We start from the raw sequence: 12,983 nt of genomic DNA, 5'->3' as shown, positions 1-12,983 counted from the left end.
TTCGTTAACAGTTCATAATTTTTTCTTCAAAAAAGAGTTCAAAAAGAGATCAAAATGTGTTGCAATCTGCGATTTGAATCTTCGGAGAGAGAGCACAGAGTTTTCCGATGTGGTATGGATGAAGAGATGTGGAGGGAACGGAAACAAGCTGTTAAAAAAATAAAAATAACTTTGGGGATCGGGGTCACAGAAATCATTATTGCCATTCCTCTGTTCTCATTGGCGTTCTATTTGCTACATGGACCTATGGAATCAACGCTGTGCTACGACACTATTGCTATTAGGGAGTGTATTGAACCACCGAAACCTGTGTTCGACATTGTTCTTGGCGCTATTGGTATTGTATGCAGTATTATAGCTTTTTCATCTGGCGTAGCAGTTTATATTATGAAACAAAAACGAAGCGTTAGGGTAAAAAATATAAGTGCTTTATTGGCAATAGTTTCTTTAGTTTTTTGTGTTCCTTATGTTGTGATGGCTTTGATTGTTGCATTTATAGGACAAGAGGATTTGAACCTTCTATACCTTTTTTGTGCTGTTATTGGTTTTCTTATATCGGTTTTATCAGCATTCCATGTAGTGTTAGCCCATGGATGCTGCTGTGTCAATCGAAGTCGTTTCTACACTAGAAATGAGTTAAATGATTTCCAAATGGATGGACTTCGGCAACTATATCACATTTAATTATCCCCCCTCCTGTTTTTTTGGTACTCCCGCAGTATGTGTACCAGGTTAAAGTTAGGCCATAATTTTATTCCGACTTTCCTTATTTTAGTTCTATTATGAGTTCGCGGACTGTCTTTGTTAGCCAAATGAATATCCCCCTGCCCATTGGTTTCAGTCCCTTTATACAACTTTATGTAAAGTAGGCGAACAAATTTAGTTACTTTGATATTGGTACACATACTTCCGGAGGCGTTTTTTCAATACATCGCTTATCTATACTTTTTATTTCAACAATTCCATTGTAATATTTCCACAATATTTCTAGATTAGACATGGACAAACTTTGCCCCGCGGGCCAAACCCGACCCGTTGAGTAATTCTATCTGGCCCGCCTGATTCTGCCAAAACCAAACTAAAACCAAATTTTGATGTTTTAGTTAAAATTAGCTCAAGAAATTTGTTGAGATTTCAATTAGATTCAGTTTTGGCACGCGGCCTATTGTTTTTGACTTTTTGTCTTTGTAACTAAATATTGTTCATAAAATGTAACTTTTTTCGTCACACTTACATGGCTCGCAAGTCTAGGTGGGGAAAATTTTTGAACCCTGGTTTAAGAACCTTGCCCCCCCCTGTATTAGTTCCTAGGAGCACGATTCCTTATATTTAAGGAGGTAATTTCATTTACTTACTTTCATTTCATGGTATTTGATTCCGACAACTGACAATGTTCAGCGCCGTTATTAATTTACCGTCTTACTGAGTGAGTGGTACTGTTTATATCGGCGGTACCCAAACAGTGGATCCGGCCCCACAAGGCGGTCATGGACAATTTTTTGAAGGGGCCGCGAAGCTAATTAAAAATAATAAAAAGGGGCTCCCGAAGTATGCGAACCAAGATGGCGGACATCGGAATGTAATATGTGTACTAGGTTAGGGTTAGGCCATAATTTTAGGTATAAATACTACGGGAGGCTCTTGGCTAGTCTTCGAACTGATAATAGGACTAAAATAAGGAAAATTGGAAAAAAATTATCGCCTAACCCTAACCTGTTACGTTCCGATGTCCGCCATCTTGGTTCGCATACTTCGGGAGCACCCAATAAATATATTTGTTAGATTGCCGCCTTATTTTGGATATTTATGTTCCATCCATGTATTTTCAACGTGATACCTTCGCCGTATTATCTGTTATTTATAGCTTATTGTTAGCTAGTTATTTTTGAGATGGGGCACGAGACACTGGTTTAAATTGTATTTTATTCATGGTACATGCTTGATTGTTTTATATCATATGATTTAATCATGTCAAATTTAAGTAAATTCCTCTGTCAATTTTTTTTTCATTATTAATCTACAATCTATTTTATATTCGCATATTTTTACTGCGCTTATGTATACGTACTCTATCACCATTAGTTTTCAGAATTTTCATTGCTAACCTTTGCACATTTCTTGCCATTTTTGGAAGATAACGGATTTTGACAGAGTGAGGGGGTTTCCAAGCAAGAGATTGACCACTTTTAGCAAATTGCGAAATGACTCTTTATATACGGGGTGGCCCAGAAGTAGGTATACAGTTATTAAACTATTTTATATGCTTCGGAGCTACTTGCAGTTCACTTTATGTTACTTGTTAAGTACCACAAAAATTGCTTATTTTTTTAGATAGTAAATCTAGTGTGAATTTTACATTAGTTTTCAAGCTGTTTGGAAGGTAAAAGAAAATAAATGAAATAACTGTATACCAACTTTTGGGCCGCCCTGTCTAACGCTTCGGACAACAAACCTTTGATTACTCTGGTCTACCACCATCAAGTCCATGTATCTGAAAAACAAATAACTACTTAACTAATCCCGTACCCGACATGAGCTGGTAACCCTCTTATCAGCATTACTTTTCCTGGGATAAATAATATAAATCCTATATTATACCTCTAAGTTACGAAATGCTCTCATGTTGCATGATAATTCATTATCAGGTGTAGAAGCTATGGCACATAGGTGTAAAAATATTACTTGAATCTAGATTAAAATGCACACGAGACCACATATTTTGGATACATATGCTCGAGTAATGGCTATGCAAGGAGTTACGATGACAATGAACTCTCACACCCGAGGACAAAAAGTGGAGCGCAGACGTTACAAAAGAACGTTATATTGGTTTGGATTTATCGAGATTATACTTGGGATTGCATCCTGCAGTGTTTGTATTGTCGGCCTCGTTATTGCTTCAGTACATTGGAAGAACAGCATGATATCAACATCTTCGGGTATTTATTTAGCTTGTTATCAATTTGGTTTCTGCAGTACTAATTGCATATCCCTCTTCTATGCTTTTGTGTTTTCTGATCTTGATGCAGAGTGTTTAGAGCATAGGTTCTCAAAGTGCTCAGTACCGAGCCCCAGGGCTCCGCGAGAGAAGCCTAGGGGCTCCGCGAGCTATTTGATTAGTTTTCAAAAGACTGACTTGGCTAATTTTGTAACTGTCCAAAGAAGCAATACAGCTTTAATAAAATTTGGCAACAGTATAGTCTCGAAATATGACAAAGTGACGGAATTCGAGATTTACATTATTTATAAGCAAGAGCGCAGCCAGAATTCTTAAGGGAGCGGGGGGGGGGGGGGATCAAAATTGGAATCGGAAATTTCCGCGCAACGTTAATCGCGATTAAGTAAAAAACTTTTTTAGTGGATAACGAGATTTCTGTTGCGTAAAATATTCAATCCATGACTAATGCAACATTTAAAATGTCTTGTCATAATAATTTAATTGTGCTCATCGTCACTCACGTTTGATTCAAGATTACTACGAGGATTACTTAAATAAAAGATTACTATTCTAAAATAGCATAAAATACGTGATAAGTTGCCAACTATAAATAAATTGGAATCGTATTTTCGCGATCTTGGGATTTGTCAAACTTGATTTGTTCCTTCGCACTCGAGATTATTTTTAAGCAAGATATCCCTGTTCCAAAAATCCTGAGGTCGATGTTAAAACTCAATAAGTACAATATACAATTGTGCAATCCATGACCGATGCGGGCATATTTAAAATGACTTGTTTATTGGGTTAATTGTGTTCAATGTAACCTGCGGTTGTGTCGACTTACAATAGAAAATCATTACTTCTCAAATAACCACAGCAATCCGCGGACATGAAACGAGAAACAATTAAACAAAGTTAAGTGAACGAAGTTCTTGTGGACTACCGTATATCCTGAACAACGCTGTTATCATAAGATATTAGGAACAGAGTCATATTGCCGACAAAAGAACATAATACCTACTACCGGTGCCAGAAGTTTGATAAGATATTTGTGCCCGTCCCGATCAAATCGTAATCATGACTGATTGATTGCGTGGCAGTGTGGTGGATCATAGTGATTTAGCGAATTCGACAAATTTGAGCCCTTCTTGCAGCACTGACTCCACCCTATCGCAGGTCTGTCGCTCAGATTCTTTGCAAGATATCACCCGATCGTTTAAAGAATCACAAGGTCTAGGCAAAATACGAACGATTGAAATTTATGTTATCGCATGCTGCTCCGTTGGTGGTTTCAGAATGGGTTTCGATTTCAGTTACTACGATAAATAACCAAAGAAAACCTAAGATAACATCAAATTTATATTGTCATTTGCAATGTCTAAAAAAGCATTTTGAATCTGTCGTGAGTCTGCTGAAACAATATTTATAGTGTTATCTTCGGTTTTTAGTTTTAGTTTTAATATTTCATAATGCCGCTTTTCAATCAAGAAATTTGAGTTGCGGATTTACCGCCGATTTGTTAATAATTATATTTAGCATCTCGTCGCCGATGACTATAATATATTAACATGTTTTTCACATCGATTTCATGATTCCCCACGAGAACAAAAAAGCAATTATCGTCGTCATTATGGAACAATACATGTATATGCCGGAGGAAATTTTTGATTTAGGGAGAATAAACACCGACGTAAAGATGTTTAATAAGGTATAACGTTTCTCGCTGACGAAAACAGTCGGCGATTGTACCAAAATGCAATCGCGCAGCAACATTTTAAGTCTTCCAAAAATATCAAAAGGAAAAAGATTCGACCCCTAATTTATTAATATGTTGGTCAAGTGTCAAATTTACAGCCTTAATATATATGATTTATCTTTGAAATTTAGATTTATTTATGACTTGTATTAACCCTATTAAAAAAGGTTTAGCATTTAAATCAAGTAAAGTACTTTTAACTTACTCAGTAGTATTAATCGTTAAGTAACAATTTTAAAATTCATTTTAGGGCTCCTTGAATAATAGTCAACATCTTCACGGGCTCCGCAACACCAAAAGTTTGAGAACCCCTGGTTTAGAGTGTCGGACCCCCCTTCTCATTTTGAAATGGAACAATAAACGACATTTTTCTGTATCATACATGTTCACTATTAGAGTAAATAACAGGCAGAACATATCATAAGGGACAGACATCCCTTTTACAGTTGAATAAATGGTATTTATACTAGTGACCAGTGAAGTATACAATGAAATTATGATATGACACTAACAATAAATGCAAACCAAAATATAAGATTCATAGAAAAACTGGAGAATTATTACTTATTCACTGAACCCGGCCTTGGTTTAAGAAAATTCTTTTAATAGAAAATCTTTCATCAGGTTACTTCCAAATAAAAATGTGTAAATGGGGTGTCAAGAACCATAAGTGACAATTGTTGTCAGTTGTCACTACACACATCACAACTTGTCATGTATAACATAACTGTACCTTTTACCTGTGTACCAGGTACAGGCCTGAGTACGCTGTGCTCCCCTAAAATGCATGCGAGAATGCCGTAGAAAATTCTTGATTGCTCACCAATATATCTGAGAGTATGAACGGTGGTGGAATGAAAAAGCCATCAATAAAAAGTTCTAACAGATTAACAGTTCTAATTTTAGCATGTTCTGTTTGCGCCAATTATTTGAACCTATGCAAAAATACGCATTATCGCCGGTTTCATGAGACGCCGGGATCTGTGTTTGCATGCCCAAATTGTTGTGGAAAAAGTCCATGAAATCCAAACTGGCTTGTTTAATTTGTCAGAATTTTGCTTTTGTATTTTGTTATTTTATTTGTATTGTCCAATTATAATGCAGCAGTCTTATTAAACTGTTATTGTATTTGTTGTGGGTATTGGGGACATGATGGGCATCTCAGTCTTGCAAAGTCTTCCTGAGGGGATATACATATCAAGTCCATGCTTCCGAAAACAAAACAATATAACTAATCTCATACCCGACTTGGAATGGTAACCGGACGAGAGGCCGTGGTTCGCCATATGGATAAGCCGTCTTATCCCTTTCCTCTCCCCCGGGATAAATATGTAAATCCTATCCTATACATGCATATACAGGGTGGTCGCTAGAAAAACAGAAATGATGTGGGTGTCAAATTGAAATCAAATAGTACCTAAAACAACCTAGAATCTATAAGGAAAAAAAAAGTATGGGAAAATAAATAAGCACGCATTCTCATCTGACCCTCAAATTTTCTGCTTTTCTAGCGATCACCCTGTATATTGAAGGGTGATAATTATGTGCTGTAAATACATTCATGGTATTCTGTGGTCCTCTTACTAAACGTCTTTTTTTTTCCAGGTTTATGGTGCGGAATATTTCTTATATTTTCTGGGATCGCTGGAGTTCGTGTCAACCGTCAATCATCCGCTTGTATCATCAGAATTAACATGGCCCTGAGTATTATTTCCTGTATATTTATGTGTGTGATGTTTATTATGTCCATACTAGCAGCGTTCCCCAATGTATCTACACTTTTAGCTGTGTATGTGTTTTTAAGTATCATAGCGTCAGCTGGTTTTATTATTAATATTGTTCACGCTGCTTTCTGCTGTGCTGCGATATGTTGCATTCCAAAACGCAATCACGGACAGGTTTTTTATTCTTCTGGACGACCACAACTTGTGGAACTTGGCAATGGGCAATATATATTAATACAAGGGGAATCCCTTGTGCCACCTGGGTATCCCGGGCCTCCTTCAGGGGGTAATAACAGTGAACCAATCATGCCTGCGTTGTTACACCCACCCCCATCTTCTCCCCAAAGTGAAGAGGATCCGAACAAGCGTATTTCCACCCCGCCTCCCCCGTACACGTCAAGAGAAGATTTATCAGCTGGTCCATCGAATAGACGATAAATGAAATTTGATGTGCAATGGTGTTGTATGTTATCCTCATCTCGCATAAGGGTTGGAAAAACACCCTCCTCGGGCGAGTTTGCTTCTGGTGGCGGATCGCTGAACAAATTTACTATCAACAAACATCTTAAGTCATTGTAAATTACTCACAGAATCACATAATACACCTAGAGTGTTCATGTGACAATTTTTAGTTACAAAACTGTGGAACGCCATCAAATCAAGAGTGGATGCAAGTAGGGCTGTCCAAAACCGAATATTTTCTTTGATTCCAATCAAATATTTTTCTCGAATCGAACCGAATATTATTGCGCAATTCCAAATTTGTCTCTATTGCACAATAAAAACTTCCTCTTCGATATTGTGATAACGTATTTGCAGTTACATCTAAATTATTGCATAACTATGTTTTCAGAGTTATAAGAGTAGATCACAAGCCTCCTTGAAATGGTCAAAAAATTAGGGATTCTAAAACTATCGAGTTTTGGAAGTTGGAAATTGCACAGACTTGTGTGATTTTCAGCAAAATGATAAACAACTAATAATATAGATACAAGAATATCGGTCGCAAACCGAAAACTTATCGATCGAAACTGCAGTTTCGATTCATGACTCCATGGTGACACCGCGTCTCCCATCTCTAATTAAATAATAACTCGCTAATTATACGACATAATTCATCCAAAATCAATAGGCTTCTGATCCGAGATATGATGAATGTACATGTAAAATTTGGAGCAGATTCAACCTCGCCTTCGTGAGATATCGCGTTCATCTAACAGACAAACAGACAAATACCTATCAACATACTTGAGATAGATAAGTAATAACTGTTGCCCAAAAAATTTAGAATTGTATTTCGGGAATTCTAGAGCTAGTTTGATGACCATGTTTTTACAGCAGCTATCAACATGCAAAAGTGCAATTATTTGTCAAAGTAATAGATGAGTAATACAGTACAAAGTATTGTCATTAGAATTCTATTAAAAAAAAAATATTGGACCTCCAAATTTTCCTGTGATTACTAACTCAGCAGCTAAAAATCGATTCTATTTATAGGACGCCGTTGGTGATATTATTAAATTGCCCTTTTCTCCTTGTGTTCTATCAAAAAACGTCATCTTTAAATCTTTGTTAACGATAACTTTTCATTTATGATCATGCATGAAATGGATAATTACATGTCACCGGAGAGAAACCGTTTTATAGCAAAGAAATCGATAGAAATACGTTTTTGCTTGCTCGGTGAAAAGATGGTCGTGAGGTGCATTATGTACCAAAAACGCTTCGAATAATTTGCGATTCGCTTTTGAATATTTGGTTCGCTTGGACAGCCCTAGATGCAAGAAAAACATCACATTTATGTATCTACCTCAAGCACTGTTTCCCAACTTGGCGCCCCTATTTATGGATATATTGCTTTGGTTTGGGATAAATTCAAATTCACTACTACAACAGTATGATGTCATCGTAAATCACTCTTGTGGAACCTTTCTAGAGAACACCATATCCAATCCATTTAGCAGAAGGCCATCACGTATGAACAAAATTTCCATATCTATATAGCCATGACTGGTACATAATTTTTGTAAAATTTCAACTCAAAATTTGTTTGTAATATCAAATCTAGAACAATTTTCTTAATTAGCTGATTAATATTTCATGTGCTCTTCCATTCACTCCCTAGCTAGTAAATCAGATAGAGAGGATGTGTTTTGCTATCTGATTAGCCAATCTTATTACTTTTTCTCTCCAGAGATAAATAGGAAAATCCTCAAAGTTTCAACTTTTTCAGCCTCAAATACATGGGCAGGGTTGAAGAAGGGGGATGTTGGGTATTCATCCCCTCCCCCACCCCCCTTCTAAAATGTAAAAAATAGAATTTTTTTGTATCATGCATAGAAATTCTTCGTGGGATGAAACACTTTTTAGACCCTCAAGACTATTAAAAACCAACATTTTCGACGCCTCCGGCCAGTCCTACTAGCTGTTAAGGCAGTGGTTCTCAAACTTTTTCAAAAATTATGCATAACGGTTCCCTTTTAATTTTTCTGATTACTCGCGGCCCACTAAAGAAATGAAAGCAAATAGCAACGCGGTATTTCAAGCATTTATTTATTGAATGATATTGAAACAGTTCGATGAGATGGGTACGCCTGCTTGGCTTCCAATAGTTCTTCCAACTTGGATTCTGTTTTGGATGATGCAACTCTCATATTGTGTCCATTCTGTTTCAACATTTTGTTTTAATAGCGAGTAACGTAGAAAAAGCTGTCTCACATTCGTAAGTTGTTGCAAATGGAATAAGCATTTTTAGCGCCATCTCTGCCACTGTGGTTTTTTTTTTCCTTCAGAACTTATCACGGCAGAATTTTATATCTAAATTTATTTTTTATGGCAGGGGTATTTTTAAATTACCCTGTGAAGATTTACAACCAGACGCACACGCCTTCCATAAACAATGCGCTCTGATTTACGGTACTTGACACGTTCTCCAACGTTTGTTATACGTAATAATGTCTTCGGTAGAGCGTGTCGTGCTTTGGAGAAACACTATCAAAATTTTACTTCAAATCACAGTGCTTCTGTGCCGAGGTTAAAGTTGTCTCGCGGTCCCCCTAAAGTCGCTTCGCGGACCCTAAGGGACTGTGGACCCCAGTTTGAGAACCAATGTGTTAAGGTGAAATTTTAGAACAAATTACTGGATGTCCTGCTAGACGAGAGGACATGGTTTGAAATATGAGTAAGCCATCCAGTCGGCCCTCCTCTCCATTAAGATATTATGAAAAGTCCTCTCTTAGTTTATCACTGCAATTTAATTGCTACAATGTAGCCTATATACAGCCAAACATATCAAATTTTGAATTTTTAATTCTTATTCTGACAATTTTTTTTTCAACTTTTATTCTGTACATTTTTTTGATAAATGCAATTATTTAATTTTCAGCTGCTGTAAATTTTGTCTTTATCATGTCAAATACGGGTTGGGATAATTATATAGCGCCATTCAGTGTTACTTGATCTTCGTAAAATATAAGTGGGCTAGCTAGCTCTCACTCCAGCTTTTAGCATTTCAGGGGCTAAACATAACTTTGCTCAGACTCCAGGATGAGTCTGCTTTTTTTCTCTACTTTTGAGTGAGCGAACCATGTTTTAAACAAATTAATTACAAATAGGCAACAACTTTACAGGTACAGTAGCAGTGTTCCTCAGTGTGAAAATTAAATACTTATTAGTTATTTGTTTTTTCTGGTACTGCTTTTCGTATTTTGAACTAGCGATACAGTTGAATACTTTTCTGCAATCGCCACTCATTTTGATTGGTACTTTTTTATTCCGATCAGTTTTTCTTTATACGGGGGGTGATCAACCCCCCAATAAAATATCTACCATCCTAAAATTTGGAAACACCCCCATTTCCCCCCCAAAAAATGTTGGGGAACATACTGTGTTAGAAAACAACTGGTTATAAAATTAATGTTGGAGCGGTAACAGAATATTACTTATGTTTTTTAACTGGTACATGAAATTTATTTGTTTCACATTTTTCAATTTTTTATTCTATGGTGCACATATTATATCATCAGGTTGGATTCTGTGATTTCATTATACTTAGCTTCGCAGACATGTTTTTAAATTTGTGGGCCATCAAAAAATATGGCAAACTCTTGTTAATATGGGCCACTTTTGAAAAGTTCGATTTTCGAGAGTTCTAGTTTAAATGCAACTGTTATTAATCATATGGAATTTCCCTCTAATTTTGAAACCGTAAATGCTAAATGAATGACTCCCTCACTTTCCATGGACTGCCAAGCTTATCTGCACCTGGTGTATAATCAGTGGTGGGATTCAATTTTTTTGTCAGCCAGTTCCATGACAAAAGCCATATTTTTCAGCCGGTTCTGTTACAAAAAGTAATGTTTTTTTTCTGTAATGCTAACCGGTTCGCTGAACTGATAAAATTTTGAGTCTATACTCTATTTACGGTTCTATAGAACCGGCTGAATCCCACAACTGGGTATATTGTAGGAAGCACTTTCCTTTCCTAATCAACTCCACAGTGTTGTGCCTGTGCGTGTTCAGTGCTTTTACTATTTTTCGACATTTTTCAGGAATTTTTTGAATAACAATACTTTCATTCAATATTTAGTTCCGAAATTTTCGCTTCTTAATTAATATTTGCACAGAAGTAAAGTGTGTTTTAAAATATAGGGTGTCTTTAAAGTCTGATTTTTTTGATTTACAAAGGGAATTTATCGATATTATATATTGTTTTGGCCCTCACAGATGTATTAAATGAAGTTAAAATAATTGAACAATTACTGATTTAAGAACAACAAATCTGGTCAACATTTATTGAGAACTAACTTCATAATGAAATTGAGACTTTATGGATACCCTGTGCATCTCAGTATTCTTGATATAGACATCCAAGTGTCAACATATTCATTGGTGCTATATTCTATTTTTTCGGCGCTCCAGAAGTATGTGTACCAATATTAGGGTAACTAATTTTGTTCACCTGCCTAATTCAAGTTGTGTAAAGGGACAGAAGCCCATGGGCAGGGGGTATATTCCCTAGGCTCACACAGACAGTCCCCGAACTCGTAATAGGACCAAAATAAGGGAAATATGAATAAAACTATGGCCCTAACATGGTACACATACTTCTGGAGTACCTTTCATTCACTATATATTTCCCAATTTTCAAAAAAACTCAATCCTTATTTGCACTGCAGTGGAATATGCTTGAAATATACTTTATCTCAATATTCCTGATATAGATATCCAAATGTCAACATTTTCATTGGTGCTATATACCTTTACTATTTTTCAATGTCTCTCATACTTAACAGTTCTTGCTGAATCAAATGTTTCTTTGTAAATCATTGATAATCATGTTTTTTCATATTCCTCTCGTTCATTCCCAATACTCAGCATTATATCTGAAGCAATATGTGTGTTTAGTTTTAGAAGCACTATTCCCGCCAGAGATAATTACAGGTAACTTTGAGAGTTTTGCTGGAGCCCTCTAACTATATATGAGGTGTTACTTGATGGGGATCTCAACCTGGGGTTCGCGAACCCCCAGGGGTGCACGAGAAGATTTCCAGGGGTACTTGGATGGCAGTCGAGTTTTTTTTTTTTCAATATCTTTTAACAAAGGAAAACTAAGTAACTACCAGATGAAAATGAATGCCAATTGAAACTCAGCGTTAATTTTCACTGATCTAACGTTGTTGTGATTGTGACGCAACAATGTGAAATGCACGGCTTTTCAGCCAAACTGTGAAATCTCAAAAGACAATGCGCTGCGAGCATTGCAGAAAGTGATGTGCTCATCGAAACTTGAGAGTGATTTCAAGAATTCATTAGTTGGGTCTTGGGTGGAGGACAAGGGCAATAACATCAACACTAATAGATACAGCACGATACACGAATAGTTACAGCAGTTGTCGTTGCAGCAATTTGTCAGTCAATATATCACAACTTTGTTTGGTGTCTGATTATTGGGGGTTCCCTTTGATTGTTTCGTGACTCTTGGGGCGGGGCGGGCCGGATGGGTACTTACCAGAACAAAGGTTGAGAACCCCTGAACTAGATAGATGAGTACCGGTAGTTTATTTCAAAACTTCATAATAAAAACATTATTTAAAAATGGAGAATTCTGGGGGGCAAGCTAAATTTATACAAGAGAGCTATGCTCAAATATATGGACACGTAGAGTCACATAATTTTGATGACGTCATAGCGAAAAAAAAAGTAATAGCCTTCTGGAGAAAATTTTTATCTTTAATCACTGAAAATTTCAAGGCAATTGGTCCAGTATTCGAAGAGAAGAGCGACTTTTTGAAAACGTGTCAAAGAACAAGAACAACATAATATTGAAACGATCGTTATGTCCACTACGTGTCCAATAAAAGTTTATAACATGATAGATATCATGTGCCTGCACACCAGCACACGCAAAAACACAAACCCAATTGAATTAGGCTTGGGCCAAAATTGAACAAAACACGCGATAGTATTAGGCCTTCGGGCTGATAAGTAATCCCATACTAGAATAGGATTTAAACATTTATCCCGGGGGAGAGGAAAGCCGATAAGACGACTCAATCATATGGCT

At 36.5% G+C, this 12,983-nt stretch overlaps 1 protein-coding gene across 2 annotated transcripts; it reads left to right on the top strand.

Moving 5' to 3' along the window:
* Nucleotides 1-2,625: 2,625 nt before the first annotated feature.
* LOC120328779 (uncharacterized) lies at nt 2,626-11,807 on the top strand. 2 transcript variants are annotated; one of them, XR_013479212.1, is made up of 3 exons: nt 2,626-2,939; nt 6,300-9,388; nt 9,537-11,807. XR_013479212.1 is itself a non-coding variant. In XM_078118225.1 (2 exons), exons 1-2 carry the CDS (start codon nt 2,699-2,701, stop codon nt 6,854-6,856), a joined length of 798 nt encoding a protein of 265 aa, XP_077974351.1. In that variant the 5' UTR covers nt 2,626-2,698; the 3' UTR covers nt 6,857-11,807. The 2 variants fall into 2 exon arrangements, 1 of the variants encoding a protein (XP_077974351.1); XM_078118225.1 differs by having other exon boundaries at nt 6,300-11,807.
* The last annotated feature ends 1,176 nt before the right edge of the window (nt 11,808-12,983 follow it).

The sequence above is a fragment of the Styela clava genome, chromosome 11 (genome assembly GCF_964204865.1).
Source record: "Styela clava chromosome 11, kaStyClav1.hap1.2, whole genome shotgun sequence".
NCBI classification, from domain to species: Eukaryota; Metazoa; Chordata; class Ascidiacea; order Stolidobranchia; family Styelidae; genus Styela; species Styela clava.
Note: the sequence above shows the minus strand (reverse complement) of the source record. Positions and strands in the feature narration are given on the sequence as shown.